This window comes from Schistocerca piceifrons, chromosome 1 (assembly GCF_021461385.2).
Source record: "Schistocerca piceifrons isolate TAMUIC-IGC-003096 chromosome 1, iqSchPice1.1, whole genome shotgun sequence".
Lineage (NCBI taxonomy): Eukaryota > Metazoa > Arthropoda > Insecta > Orthoptera > Acrididae > Schistocerca > Schistocerca piceifrons.
In genome coordinates this window covers 453,475,266-453,491,683 of record NC_060138.1, presented here as the reverse complement: position 1 = coordinate 453,491,683, position 16,418 = coordinate 453,475,266, and the positions used below count along the sequence as shown (strand labels likewise).

Here is a 16,418-nt window from a genome sequence, read left to right as displayed (position 1 = left end):
CGCTGGCACCAAATAGCAGCCAAGATGTCTTTCATCAGGTTCAGATCACACGAATTTGAAGGTCAAGACATCAGTCTTAGTTCACTATTCAGCTCCTCAAACCACTACAGCACAATTCAGGCCCAGAGACTTGGTTAGCTAATCTGCTGGAAGACTCCATTGCTGATGAAAAGACATCACGTATAAAAGGATGCATGCAGTTCGCAATGATGTTTACGTAGTCCACAGCTATCATGTTGCCTTCGATTACTACCCCATCTCCCATGGAGACAGAGATGAGCATCTCCCATAGCATAATACCATGCCCATCAGCCTGCACCCATGCTGTGGTGCTTGTTTCAAGCAGCTTTTTGCTTGAATGATCATGTATCTGGACATAACCACCAACCTGGTGTAATAAGAAATTTGATTCATCTGACCAGGTGGCAGATTTTCATTGATCCACAATCTAATCTTGATGATCATGTGTTCACTGTTATCGTAATTGACAATGTCATTGTTGTCCCTGTGTGTATATGCAGGGCTCATCTGCTGTGGAGCCCCTGTTAAACAATATATGATGAAAGGTGTGCTACAAAACACTTGTGCTTGTACCAGCATTACAATGTACTCTGTTGTCAGATCTGGCACTGGTTTACAGAATGAAAGCCTCTGACACCCACGTTCTACAATGACACTTGGACATATAATACCTTGTCAACTACTCAATATTTCTTTGTCCTTCAATGACTTTCTGTAGATATTATGGCAGTAGGTCTTGGATAGCCAACTAGCTTCATCACTTCCAAAGTACTTGTTATCAAGTGTTGGGTTATAACATAATGTCCTTGGCCAAAGTTGCTTATGACAGTGGATTTCCCAATTTGTGGCCCAGATCATTGTAAGAATGATTCTTCTTTCATCTCTGTTTTGCTTATATAGTTCCATTACCAGATCACATGTCCACAACACCACCAGGTGGCATTCTGCCTCACAGTGGACGGTAATCGTAATGTTTTGACTCATCAGTGTTGCATGTTTTTCATGCTAAAAACTGTTGCCCACAACAGGTGAAACTACACAAAACATGTACATGATACAATCTGAAAGTTCTTTATCTACAGAGCTTTGAAGAAGAGGAAGATGAAGAAGAATGAAGGAAAGGAGGAAGAAACAAAAGAGGGAGAGGCCAAATTCAAGTAAAGAAAAATATGTCACTTACAGTATGCACTGGGATTCAGCAGACCAATTAAAGTGTTTATACAGCCATGTGTATGCACAGCGACATCATGGCTGCTGGAATTGAGGGATACGCATGTTGATAACACAGTGCACACTGCTGTGTACATCTCCAAAACATCTCTGTACAGTGTTTTATTCCACTGATAATCTCCACATGCTGGTACATCACTGATGCTCCTAAAAAGAATTACTGCATTTTAAATACAAAACTTGATAGAAGAAATGAAAACATATAGAGTATACTTCAAATTCAAATTTTTACATTTTGTGTCCAATTTTCACAACTAAATTCTACCATGAAAGCTGATGAAAATAAGAAAAAAAAAAAACCATGACATAGAATGAGTGTATCTAAAATACGTTTTTACTGCAGAATATAATTTGTGAGCTTTTGGAGCCAGTGACTCCTTCTTCTGTCAGAAGAGTTGGAGGGGAAGGAAGGGGGAGAAGGAAAATGACTGGAGAGGTTTAGGGAAAGGGGTACAATTCGGAAAAGTCACCCAGAACCTTGGGTCAGGGGAGACTTATCAGACGGGATGAGAAGGAACTGAGTCTTTCCTTCAAATCCTGTTTGGTACGTCTCCCCTGACCCGGGGTTCTGGGTGACTTTTCTGAACTGTACTCCTTTCCCTAAACCTCTCCAGTCCTTTTCCTTCAACCCTCTTCCTTCCCATCCAACTCTTCCGCCAAAAGCACTGGCTCCAAAAGCTTGTAAAAGTTAAATCCTTTTGTGTGTGTGTTCCCCAGCTGCCACTTGGTGAGTAGATATTTTATCTACCCATTTACATTGTATTATCAATAATTGATTCTTTTCATTGTTAGAATATAGTTGTGTATGATTAACAGATATGGAAAACCTCTATTTAAAAGGGTCTGTAATGAAATGAATGTTCTGGTGCAATAACCAAGTAAGTCATGTTTACATAATTACAAGTCAAACACAAGAAACAGTGCAAAAATTGGAAAAAAATGCCAACAAAGTTTTTATTATGATATTAATTGACTTTTAAAATATTGCACTTACCTCTCACTTACACAAAAAACTTTTTTTTGTGTATGATGTCAAATAAATAAACAAACAACTAAAGAAACAACAAATATTAGCATTTCACATGAACTGTATGTAGTGTCTGTAACAATTCTCTTACAGACCAAATTACAATAAAATTACATGTCTCAAGCTGCACATAATTTTGGCAAGCTTGGTTACATGTTTATATTTCTGAGATTTAATTGGCAGAGATGCTTTTAATTGGCAGAGGTGCTTTGTAAAGTTTTTCATCAGGAAAAGTCAATGTAGTTGAGGCTTACTGAATGACAAAATCATTATGGTTAAGTTGTGATAATGATGTACTACTGTGAAGTACATGATTGTGTGCAGTGGAGTACTCAAAGAAGCTGTGATCTGATATAGTAAACTACTTGTTATGAGCACTCTTAATGTTAGACTGGAAAAGCTTTCTTAGATGGGACAAGAAGTCTAAACAAATGGATCTTGTATAGCATCAACCATAGTGAACTCCTTGGGTGTATTTCACAAGCCAGAATCTACCTACTGTTTGGTGCAATGACAAGGCAATCCAGGGACATGTCTGATTCTTGCCCCAAACACCTGACATCTACAAGTCCAGTCCCTACATTATTCTCAATTGGTCCCATATACAAGTCTCATTCTTGCACCAGTTGATTGAGCAACATTCATACTAAGCAATAGTATTAAATGCTTATTTTCAGCCAGAAGTGGACATATCAGGTTATTGCAGCAATGCCTTCAATTAAAGATTTTTTTCCGTACAGCACCTACCTTCACTAATTTATTCAGAAGTGTGTTACTGACCTTGTAAAATTCTTGACCAAGCCAAACAAAATTGAAGTCAGTAACATCAAATATTTAGGAGCTACTGATCTTTTATATGTAAGGAAAAAGGAGGACAGAACAACGTGAGGAAGGAAAGGTGATTCACTGCAACAGAGAGAGAGAGAGAGAGAGAGAGAGAGAGAGAGAGGGTGAGTGTTTTTGTGTCATTTCTGGAAGCAAATAAAATGGACAATTCAATCACTTCATTCTGAGATTTTACTGAGAGCCTGCGAAGTTATAAATCCTGTTACTTGTACCTTACCAAGAGCTGACAGTGATGAGCACTTTTAAAGTCCACTTCATTATCTATAGCTTGAGCCTATCGATAAACAACAAATTGTAAAATGCGGCAGATCAGATGCTGTTGTAAAATGAAAAATCTAAATTCAAATCAGAGGGGATAAGTTTTATTTAATTTATTTATTTATTTATTTTTTGAAACACATACCATTTACTCATCTTTAAAGCATGAACCATGGACCTTGCCATTGGTGGGGAGGCTTGCGTGCCTCAGCAATACAGATAGCCGTACTGTAGGTGCAACCACAACGGAGGGGTATCTGTTGAGAGGCCACACAAACGTGTGGTTCCTTGGCTGAAAGCAAGGGGAAACTACAGCCGTAATTTTTCCCGAGGGCATGCAGCTTTACTGTATGGTTAAATGATGATGGCGTCCTCTTGGGTAAAATATTCCAGAGGTAAAATAGTCCCCCATTCGGATCTCCAGGGGGGGACTACTCAGGAGGATGTCGTTATCAGGAGAACGAAAACTGGCGTTCTACGGATCGGAGCGTGGAATGTCAGATCCCTTAATCGGGCAGGTAGGTTAGAAAATTTGAAAAGGGAAATGGATAGGTTAAAGTTAGATATAGTGGGAATTAGTGAAGTTCGATGGGAGGAGGAACAAGACTTTTGGTCAGGCGAATACAGGGTTATAAATACAAAATCAAAATGGGGGAATGCAGGAGTAGGTCTAATAATGAATAAAAAAATAGGAGTGCGGGTAAGCTACTACAAACAGCATAGTGAACGCATTATTGTGGCCAAGATAGACACGAAGCCCACACCTACCACAGTAGTACAAGTTTATATGCCAACTAGCTCTGTAGATGACGAAGAAATTTATGAAATGTATGATGAGATAAAAGAAATTATTCAGATAGTGAAGGGAGACGAAAATTTAATAGTCATGGGTGACTGGAATTCGGTAGTAGGAAAAGGAAGAGAAGGAAACGTAGTAGGTGAATATGGATTGGGGGGAAGAAATGAAAGAGGAAGCTGTCTGGTAGAATTTTGCACAGAGCACAACTTAATGATAGCTAACACTTGGTTCAAGAATCATAAAAGAAGGTTGTATACATGGAAGAAGCCTGGAAATACTGACAGGTTTCAGATAGATTATATAATGGTAAGACAGAGATTTAGGAACCAGGTTTTAAATTGTAAGACGTTTCCAGGGGCAGATGTGGACTCTGACCACAATCTATTGGTTATGAACTGTAGATTAAAACTGAAGAAACCTGAAAAAAAGTGGGAATTTAAGGAGATGGGACCTGGATAAACTGAAAGAACCAGAGGTTGTACAGAGTTTCAAGGAGAGCATAAGGGAACAATTGACAGGAATGGGGGAAAGAAATACAGTAGAAGAAGAATGGGTAGCTTTGAGGGATGAAGTAGTGAAGGCAGCAGAGGATAAAGTAGGTAAAAAGACGAGGGCTAGTAGAAATCCTTGGGTAAAAGAAGAAATATTGAACTTAATTGATCAAAGGAGAAAATATAAAAATGCAGTAAATGAAGCAGGCAAAAAGGAATACAAACGTCTCAAAAATGAGATCGACAGGAAGTGCAAAACGGCTAAGCAGGCATGGCTAGAGGACAAATGTAAGGATGTAGAGGCTTGTCTCGCCAGGGTAAGATAGATACTGCCTACACGAAAATTAAAGAGACCTTTGGAGAAAAGAGAACTACTTGTATGAATATCAAGAGCTCAGATGGAAACCCAGTTCTAAGCAAAAAAGGGAAAGCAGAAAGGTGGAAGGAGTATATTGAGGGTCTATACAAGGGCGATGTACTTGAGGACAATATTATGGAAATGGAAGACGATGTAGATGAAGATGAAATGGGAGATATGATACTGCGTGAAGAGTTTGACAGATCACTGAGAGACCTGAGTCGACACAAGGCCCCGGGAGTAGACAACATTCCATTAGAACTACTGACAGCCTTGGGAGAGTCAGTCCTGACAAAACTCTACCATCTGGTGAGCAAGATATATGAAACAGGCGAAATACCCTCAGACTTCAAGAAGAATATAATAATTCCAATCCCAAAGAAAGCAGGTGTTGACAGATGTGAAAATTACCGAACTATCAGTTTAATAAGTCACAGCTGCAAAAAACTAACACAAATTCTTTACAGACGAATGGAAAAACTAGTAGAAGCCGACCTCGGGGAAGATCAGTTTGGATTCCGTAGAAATATAGGAACACGTGAGGCAATATTGACCCTACGACTTATCTTAGAAGCTAGATTAAGGAAAGGCAAACCTACGTTTCTAGCATTTGTAGACTTAGAGAAAGCTTTTGACAATGTTGACTGGAATACTCTCTTTCAAATTCTGAAGGTAGCAGGGGTAAAATACAGGGAGCAAAAGGCTATTTACAACTTGTACAGAAACCAGATGGCAGTTATAAGAGTTGAAGGACATGAAAGGGAAGCAGTGGTTGAGAAGGGAGTGAGACAGGGTTGTAGCCTCTCCTCGATGTTATTCAATCTGTATATTGAGCAAGCAGTGAAGGAAACAAAAGAAAAATTCGGCTTAGGTATTAAAATCCATGGAGAAGAAATAAAAACTCTGAGGTTCGCCGATGACATTGTAGTTCTGTCAGAGACAGCAAAGGACTTGGAAGAGCAGTTGAATGGAATGGACAGTGTCTTGAAAGGAGGATATAAGATGAACATCAACAAAAGTAAAACGAGGATAATGGAATGTAGTCGTATAAAGTCGGGTGATGCTGAGGGAATTAGATTAGGAAATGAGACACTTAAGGTAGTAAAGGAGTTTTGCTATTTGGGGAGCAAAATAACTGATGATGGGCGAAGTAGAGAGGATATAAAATGTAGACTGGCAATGGCAAGGAAAGCATTTCTGAAGAAGAGAAATTTGTTAACATCGAGTATAGATTTAAATGTCAGGAAGTCGTTTCTGAAAGTATTTGTATGGAGTGTAGCCATGTATGGAAGTGAAACATGGACGATAAATAGTTTGGACAAGAAGAGAATAGAAGCTTTTGAAATGTGATGCTACAGAAGAATGCTGAAGATTAGATGGGTAGATCACATAACTAATGAGGAGGTATTGAATAGGATTGGGGAGAAGAGAAATTTGTGGCACAACTTGACTAGTAGAAGGAATCGGTTGGTAGGACATGTTCTGAGGCATCAAGGGATCACCAATTTAGTATTGGAGGGCAGCGTGGAGGGTAAAAATCGTAGAGGGAGACCAAGAGATGAATACACTAAGCATATTCAGAAGGATTTAGGTTGCAGTAGTTACTGGGAGATGATGCAGCTTGCACAGGATAGAGTAGCATGGAGAGCTGCATCAAACCAGTCTCAGGACTGAAGACCACAACAACAACAACAAAGCAGTGTTGTATCAAGTAGCAATAAAGCTTCATTTTGGTCAATAAATAGTGTCAAACTTGCTTAAATAATAGGCTCAACCGGGGCTATGACATACAGCAATTACCCTACATCAGTTTTTCTGATAAAATAAGAATCATGTTGCCATTATCCTGGTACAAGCCTTCAGGGATTTGTGTGTCAATTTCCTTATTTAAAAAACAAACAAGGCAGGCACAATCACATAAATCACAGCCGAGCCTTAGCACCTGGAAACGACAGTGGTGTGTGTGTGTGTGTGTGTGTGTGTGTGTGTGTGTGTGTGCGTGTGCAAGAGTTATGCATCTATGAATGTTTTGTCTTTGTTGATAGACTTAATCCAATAGCTTATAATATCTAGCAGTCTTTTTTTCAGTGTGCTTGTCTGCCACTCAACACCTATTCTATGTGGTAATAGCAGTCTATCCTTTACATATAATTTTGCTGCTTATATTACTAAGCAGCTTCTTATTTCGCCTCAGAAGGTGTGCCAGACCTCTTTACTACAAAAAAATCTGAAAGGTTCAACAGGAATCAAATCCGTAGCTTCTGCATTAGCAGACACTAATTCTAGCCACCAGTCCATGGAGGCAGCCTAGTTTGGTAATATTCTTTTCATTTAAAAATTATAAAAAGGATAGACTGCTACTCGCCATAAATATGATTTGTTGAGTTACTGACGTGCAAAACAAACAGAAACACCAAGCTTTCAGTCAAAGTCTTTTTCAGAAAAGAAAAAAAGACACACACGCACACTAACACAAATAGGCACACCTATCTCTGGCCGCTCTGACCAGAGCTACAATGGCACTGCCAATAAAAGTCTTAAACAATTAATAGTGCTACATGAACTGACATAGTCTACCTCTTCCAGTTTGTGGAATACTTATTCAACATTTTTATCACAGTTGTGTGAACAGGTTTTGCACATATGTTGTTCTGTTTTCTGTTAAACAAGCCTCATCTGTTTCATGAACGTGGTTTCTAACAAAATGAACAGTATGTACCTTCCACGTCATAAAAATGCATATAAATTCAACTGATGCTGATAACTACATCCCTGACACAAATGCTGAAGAAGAAATTGAAGCAGGAATGACATAATAAGAAAGTGTTAAAGTCAGGTGCCTGATTTTCATTCCTAGAGAGCGGAAAAAGAGAAAGAGAAAGAGAAAGAGAGAGAGAGAGAGGAGGAGAGGTGAAGAAAGAATTTACAGGAAGCAAAATATGTATAATATTTTGGCCTTTGTTTCACGACAAAGGAAGTGCAAGGATAAACTTCTAAAAGCAGAAAATCTGCCATATATAATTTAATATCCAGTGCTAGTGTTACATTCAAAAGTGTACTATACTTATAAATATACAACTCAGCACCCAACCAATAACTACTGTTCCATAAAGGCTAACAAAACTAAATCCATTGCAAATAACACTAGAATATTTGAATAAGGCCGTTGAATATTTACCTCAATAAAATTCGTATAAGTCCCCAATGGTTAATTTCACACAAAGTTTCCTCTGGATTTATTGTCACTATGTTCAGTATGAACCAACACAATGACTTGACTAGACCAGGTGTTGTGAGCAAATGAGGCTCATTGCCATCTGAACAACTACTTGATCCTGGAATAATATATACAACAAAATAATAGTTTAACTATCAATAATTACAATTCTCAAAATATTATGTACAGGGTGCCCATAGAAGAATGTCCTGGTTTCAATGATGTATTATACCAGTTTAATTGAGACAATTTACAACAAATTATACTTCAAATTGAAGGTAATGTAGTTTTTCTTACAAATTTTCAAAATGTGCACTTTGAGTTATATGGCGCACATCCAAACTAAAACCCAATTTTTCTCACACTTCACTTAACAAGTCGGGAGTAACACAAGCAATAGTCTCTTGCACACTGTGTCTCAACTCTGGAAAATCATTAGGTAGTGGTGAAACATAGAAACAATCTTTTATAGAACCACAAAGAAAAAATTGCATGGCATGAGGTCAGGTGAACATTGTGAGTTAACGAGCATTGTGTTCTCATTTAAATATATGGCCGAAAAAGTCAGCCTACAGGAATTGTGAAACATAACCTGTCGTCCAGGACCACGTGCCACAGAGGGTACAGATTCACCATGAGATGGGGAAATTCACAGCTGTTTATTGTCTATTGAGGCCTAAGCGCTGTAGTGTGCAAGTGAGACAGATGAGAACCTACGTCATAGGGAAACCCATGAGAAGCTGTTTGTGGCCGAGGCGACGCAGCAGTGTTAAATATGGCAGCCCTAAGACCGGCTACAAAGGGAACAATTTGTGGAAACTATTTAATTATGTGGTGATGCAGGGAATGAAGCCACAGTAATTTCAATCTGCCATCCTCCATAAATTTTCGTGGGGATCAAAATAAAACTTGAATACTTATCATATCTATAATAGTTTAGGATTTACTGTTACAGTGAAATTAACAAGTTTTGTATATCAAAGACCTGAATGATAAAATCTGAATGCTTTGGTCGATCTTAATGACTGACATTTCATATAGAAGTGAATCATTAAAATGACAAACATTGTAAATATCAACTCTGTAACTTTACGTGTTTTAAAAGATATAGTAAATTTAAATTATCAGTATTTTCAGTTAAGCATCAGATCATCATTTCCTCCACAAAAAACACACTGAGCGATGACAGCATGACGCCTTACTGAATCATTAGGTAATAGAATATTTGTTGTAAAGTTTAGTGCACAATAGTTACTTTTGTTCTTTATTTATTTATTAGAAAGCACATTGGTGCAAGGCTACTGGCTGTGGCTAAGAAGGAATTTAACATTTATTATGTAATATATGTTATTGTTACTTTATTTAGAATGTGAATGTGGTCAAGTTTTGATTATTTAAATATGTTAAAATGTAAAATAATGTAGAATAAATTGTAGCCAAACAGATGGATGGCTTCAGGAGAGGGAACTGCACTAGTCAGTTGAGCGACGATGCTCATCGCGCTGGCAACACGGCCGCGGATGGGCAGAGAGTGCTGGTGCATACGCGAAAGGGACGGTTTGGCTGGAGACACTAAAGGGTACGGTTCGGATGCAGATGTGAAAGCAGACAGTCAGTCTTTGCACTTTGTGGCATCGCGGGACTTATCTCTGAGCGGTGACAAGCTGTGCGCCTGGTGTGAACTCTAACTTTTCATGTAGATAACTTGTATTTCGCGATGAGAATGTGAATGATCGAACTGTGTCAAATGGATATGCACTCGAGTGTAACAGTAACTCAAAATACAACCACTTTCGCTGTTAGTTTGCTTTCTGAAAAAACATTATTCTAAACAAATCGCAACTGTGTGGCTTACATCATTTATGGGTTGTAGATTTACTTCCCGGTATTATTATTACTGTTATGATATATTATATTAACTTTGTATTTCGCAAACTTGCCAGCAGCCAGACAATTTAACCAAAAGGTCACAAGTGTCTAATTTAGGGTGTGTAATGTGACACGAGTGGTTCAACCTCTACACGAGTTTGAGCCAAGACATCCGGGATAGGAACTTGGAAAGTGTTAGTTGAGAGATAAGAATGTTGCAAAGTGTTGGAACAGTATTTGATTTTGGAATGGGTTAGTTGCAGAATATGAACTCTGGAAAGTTTGGAATTGGATTTGAATTCTGCAAAGTGTTTCCAAAAGTATTATCTGAACTTTGATAGGTAGAACCTCTCACAAAAGTTAAATGTTGAGATCGGTTCAGGACTGAATACTAGGTTTCTTTAATAGTTGTGAAATTACAGTTGTAATTCTCACAGTTAAAAACATACTGTGATCTAGGTCCCAAGTCTGTGGCAGTTTAGGCAGTTTGCATGGGAAAACCATACTGTGATCTAGGTCCCAAGTCTGTGGCAGTTTGCACGGGGACTCTGAGCTATGAATTTTTCAACATTTGTGTGCACTGAGTTTAGCAGTGGTTAGAAGTGACAAAAAAAGTAGCGCAGAAGAAGAGGTGACATCGAAAGCACGTGGTTCCAGCCAGCAGTTGCATCTTCAACAGCGATTCATCATGCAGCGGTGGTTGCAGTACCACAGCAGAGGGTACGAGATCTTCAGTGTCGGCTTCAACTGCAACATCAGCAGAAATACCATTGCAGTAGGATCCAGCAGGACAAAGCTAAGTACCTGCACTGATAGTGAGATTATGTATAATTCTGTAGTTCAATTGCTAATAATATACGCCGCTAATATAAAGCAGTCGGCCAGTTTGTGTGGGTCTGAAAATACTAATGAGTCACTTAGCCCGAAGTCGGAGCGGGAGAGCATGATTGGCTGTGAATTTAGTAGGGCAAATAGTCCGAAACCAGGCAAGGGAGATGAATTTGGGGGAGACATGATGTCACAGTTAATGCAAATGATAAGAGGATTGGGATCCAAAATTGATTCTGTTAAAACCGATACAGGTGACGTAAATTTAAAAATTGACTCTGTTAGAACCGATATGGTTCATGTAAATTTAAAAATTGATTCAGTTCAATCCGAAATAGCTTTGGTTGTGAAAGATGAAGTAGGTAAAATGGCTAGTGGAATCGAGGAATTGATGATGGAAAATTAAAAACCATTAGATTTGAGGGAACAGCACCTGGTGAAATGAACCAACGTAATGGGAGATCGGGAAACTAGGTTTCACCGCATCTCACGTCCGGAGATGGCACAATAAACCGGTGATGAATAGGACACGAGTAAATGGATATGTGATATGTGTTAATAAATCGGCAGAAAAGTGTCAGAATTCTGAAATGAAATTAGTAAGAGATGAGAATCAAGTAGGTAAATTTTCAAATCAGATTGTATGTAAAAGGTGTAATCCTAAGATAAAGGCAATGATGATGATTTAGGTCTAAATTATTTGTTTCATGAATGTGAGATGAAAGAGTATGTGAATGTTAATACAATGAAAGATTCTATGTGCCAAAAGGAGACTGAGGTGGAGCTGAATTTGGTGGAGTTAAGATGGTATAGAAAATTCTAGGGAGATACTAACCAGTGGTAATGATTATAGTGATGAAGGTGATGATGTTTCAGGTGATATTGTGATGACGAAAGTTGTTATGGAGGTTAATAAGGGGGGCGTAGCATTAGACTCATCAGCTCTTGCTGAATCTGTTTGTGTACTGGCGGAGATTGGTGAATTATTTTTGAAGGAAGGTAGTAATGATGTTTTATGTGTTGAACTTATGTAAGTTGGGGCTGCTAGTACTGATATTTCAGAAGAAGAAATCTGTGCATATCCTTCTACTAATGGAGGTGAAGCCAAAATTCTGGATGGACCTATGGATCGTGAATGTTTGTTTGAGAAGGAAAGTGGACCTGAATTTGATGTGTGACCTGCAATTAATGTGGCGCAGGAGCATATAGGAGAGGAAAAGGTATTAAGCTCACATTCAAATCTTATGTTATGTAATGGCAGAGGATGGTGAAACTATGGGCAGTTCTTATATTGGTGATTTGTTGACAGAGGTAAATGAGGTTTTATGTAGCGAGCTGTATGATATGTCAGTGGCTGTTGAAAGTGCTGTTTGTGAAGGTGTTTGTAATGACATGGAAGTAAAAATTAATGCTTTATTTCATGATAATGATGTAGCTACTAATGTCAATAATTTTAAGGGAGAATACAGTGAGTTAGATTCTAATATAGAAAGTGATATTTGGACAGAATGGTATCTTAAGGAGGAATGTGATTTTACTGTAACTGATTGGCGATGGTACGGTATAACATTATGATCGTTATTGCCTCATTTGTGAACTTGAGAAAAGTTTAAGGTAGTGAGTGGCCTAGAAGAGAGAATAAAAGAAACTGGGGCGAAAGAAGCATTTAATGAATTATTTTGGGATGAATATGAAATTGAGGGGTGGATCAAACAGGATATGTGTACTCTAGAGATGGAAGAGAAGGGACGAGACATAGAAAATGATTTATTGAGGGAACAGTGGAGCGAAAAGAAATGATTAATGTTCAGCCTATCATTGAAATTAAAGTAAATGACGAGAAAGTAGACGCACTGCTCGATTCTGGACGTAATGTGTCAGCAATGTCAGAAGGATTTGTACATAGGGTAAAGAATAAGAAATTAGTAGAAAAGGTCCTGAGTTCGAGTCTCGGTCCGGTACACAGTTTTAATCTGCCAGGAAGTTTCAGAAATTAGTATTATTACCTGTAAATAGTGTAAAAATCAAAACGGCAATTGGCTGTTTAAGTATGCCCATAAGTCAAGAAGTGCTCTTTGAATTCAAGTGCGAGTAGAATCATTTTAGTATAGGATGCTTTTTAGTGAATGGACCTGTAAAAGATGCGGTGCTGGGAACAAATTTCTTATGTAAATATAAAACTTCACTTCACTGCGTGGGAAGGTGCTTGGATTTTGGAATTGAGGGTGAAGAAAGGAAAGTAAAATTGATGGGGAACAACCAGATTGCGCACAACATAATTACACATGGTTGGGATGAAGAGAAAAATATGTGCGACAATTTTGGAGGCGTAATTTGCAAAGTGAGTGTTTCTGGTGCACTTTTCACCTTGAGTTGCTAACAATTTTGAGGGCAGCACACGATAAAACAGTCCCGTCTCATCAGCACTGAACATGTCGTTCAGGTCACAATTCACAATTAAGTTGGACAGTATTGTCTTCCATCCTGTTGCTAGATTTTCATGCTCATCCTTAGCTTCCCCACACACTTCATTTCCACATCACATTGTGCCTAGCTTTGAAACTGTCCAATTTCCGGTCTTCTTTGCCTTTCTTTTCATCTGCCCATTCTCTTTCATCCATTCGTCCCAAATCTTATCCTTGTTTCTTAAATTCTCATAAATTTGTGTTTTACTGCATATGAAACGCGACATAATTTTGTGCACGGAGAGTTCGTCTTTCTCACTTGTCTAGATTACATTGATCTTTTCATTCAGTGTTAACGACACATACCGTTTGTTCAACATCATGTTAGTGTATCTCTTAAAGTGCTACAGTACTAGTCAACTGAAACTGACAGAAAATGATGACCTTGCCGGGCAAAACCATCATTTAATGGAACAATACCCATCTCCTTCACTGCGCACATTGCAGCAGAATGTTTGTAGATGCGCAACAATGTTCCTGTATGTGCTGGCGTGCGTCAATAATGAGGAAAACAAGAAAGCCGGCAAAAACAGCGCTGATGAATGAACCGTTTCCTTTGATGTACTGTACCAACACTGAGCATAATTTATTCATTGTTGCACAGAGCGGTGCGGTTTTAGGTCCACACAAGCAGCGGCGTGCTGTGCTGGACCTCTTTCCTTGGTTTTGTGTGTTAAAAGTAACGTCCTTGTAGAGTTGTGAATAACTAATGAAGTAATACAGTAGTACTGTATGGGCTCTTTTCCACTTTATGCAGTGAATTATTAAGTATGTTCTAAGATTTGCTTTCCACTTCCATGTTAGGTACGTTTTGCTTTATACAAAAAAATCAGCATATAAAAGTGCACTGAATGCGTCGGGATTGAAATACTTGTACAGTTTGGGCAGATTTCTGAATTATACACACGCCAATCTGAGCAAGTTTTACTGTACCTACTAAACAAAGGAATGTACACTTTGGAATATCAAGAATATTGTGAAAATTATAGCTTGCTACCCGCATTAAAGATGACATGCTGAGTTGCAGACAGGCAGTATGAAAAGACTGTACACATTAGCTTTTAGCGAAAGACTTCTTCAGAAAAAACACACACACACACACACACACACACACACACACACACACACACACATTTACACAAGTAAGCAAACCTTACACATGACTGCAATCTGCATCCGCTGTAGCCACAATGAAACAGTCACGCTGAGCAGAAGCAGCAATGCAGAATGAGTCGGGAAAGGGGGAGGGATAGCAGGAGTACAGGTGGGGGGAGAGAAACTGCTGTCTGGAGAAGCATGCAGAGACTGATAGCAACAGGACAAGGCAGCCAGGTCCTCATCAAGAGGCTCTGGGGGAGGGACGGGGGATACTGGAAGTGGAAAAGGAGAGGAGAGGAGAAGAGAAGGAGGAAAGAAAGATGGGTGCATTGCTAGAGAACAGTGCAAATGAGGGTGAGGAGACATGAAACGGGATAAGATGATAGGACAGAGGGGGTGGGGTGGGGGGGAGGGAAGGGAGGGGAAATGTTGGGTGGGTGGTGGTGGTGGTGGTGGTGGTGGTGGTGGTGGTGGTGGTGGGGTATGTTATCGTAGATTGAAGTCCGGATAATTTCGGGAGTGGAAAATGTGTTGTAAGGATAGCTCCCATCTGCACAGTTAATAAAAGCTGATCTAGAGAGAAGGATCTAGATGGGCCAGGTTGCGAAGCAGGTTAATTGAGGATATCTTTATGATCCCGAGTCAGGGCCAAAACACTGTATCCCCATTCCTTCACAACCTCAATGCCTTCTCTCCCCTTCGCAACACTTGATCCTTCTCACCCCCGTCCTTCCTGGACACTTACCTCCACCTCTCTAATGGTTCCATGCACACCCCTGTCCACATTGTACCCAACAACGATATCTACATTTCGACAGCCAAAAAATCTCTCCCGTACAGCTTGACTAGCCAGGGATGGCGTATCTGTTGACAAGACCTTTCTTTCCCAGTATGCTGAAGGTCTCACAAAGACCTTTACCGACAGGCACTAACCTCAGACACAGTCCGTCGTATCCCACCACATACTGCCAATCCTCCCAACAACAGCAAGAACCAGCATCACCCAATAACATTCTGGAATGAAAAAACTCCACCATATTCTTTATCACTGCTTTGCCATGAAATGAGAGACAACCTATTCAAGATCCTTCCCACCCCTCTTAAAGTGGTTTTCCATCTCCCAACCAATCTCCACATCCTAATCCATTGCTATGCCATTCCTAATCCCTTGCCAAGGGGATCATATCCCTGTGGAAGACCCAGGTGCAAGACCTGTGCAATCCACCAACCCAGCACTTCCTATTCCAGTCCTTACACAGGATTATCTTAACCCCCATCAGAAGCCAGGCCACATATGAAAGCAGTCATCTTTTATACCAGCTAGTCCAACAGGATGAACGGCCACTGCCAAACTGTGGCTAAAAGCAATAGTGGACCACCCTGTGCTGAATGTAACATGGTTGATTTCAATTGGCTGCTTCATAACACTGGTTATCTCAATCCTTCACTCCATCACCAGCTGTTCTGAATTGCACAGATGGAAGATGTCCTTACAGTTCTCAAAATTATCCTGGTTTCAACCTACGCAGTTCCCCCCCCCTCTTTGTCCAACAATTTCCATCCCCTCTGTCATATCATCTCCTTTAATTTCAAATTAATGATACAATAAATATGTGAAATGGAATAATTAACACTGAATTGTCACTGACCTTCTGCCAATGGTGTACCTCCATATATCATCAGGTAATGGCCAAAGAGGTGGTTAGAACCAGAAACATCCTGTTGCTGGTATGCCTTGACTGGTGCTGGAACATATCCTCCTGGAGCAATTTTGTCACCACAAAACAGTCTGGATATTACAATTCCTGCTTCCCTATAGAAGTTATTTTCCTTAAGCAGTTCTAGCATACTAGATACTGCATCCTATCAATAGACAACATACATACTCAGTTCAGAGAAGCAAATTAAAAT

General features: G+C 39.4%; 1 protein-coding gene across 1 annotated transcript in view; it reads right to left on the bottom strand.

Annotated features, from left to right (window-relative positions):
* Positions 1 to 16,418, bottom strand: part of LOC124795380 (rotatin) — a 395,098-nt gene that overhangs the window by 96,394 nt on the left and 282,286 nt on the right. The window contains exons 22-24 of the mRNA XM_047259395.1: positions 16,157 to 16,370; positions 8,209 to 8,365; positions 1,202 to 1,398 (exon numbers count right to left, since the gene is read on the bottom strand). Of these exons, the coding sequence (XP_047115351.1) occupies positions 1,202 to 1,398; positions 8,209 to 8,365; positions 16,157 to 16,370 (568 nt within the window). The remainder of the gene's footprint in view (positions 1 to 1,201; positions 1,399 to 8,208; positions 8,366 to 16,156; positions 16,371 to 16,418) is intronic.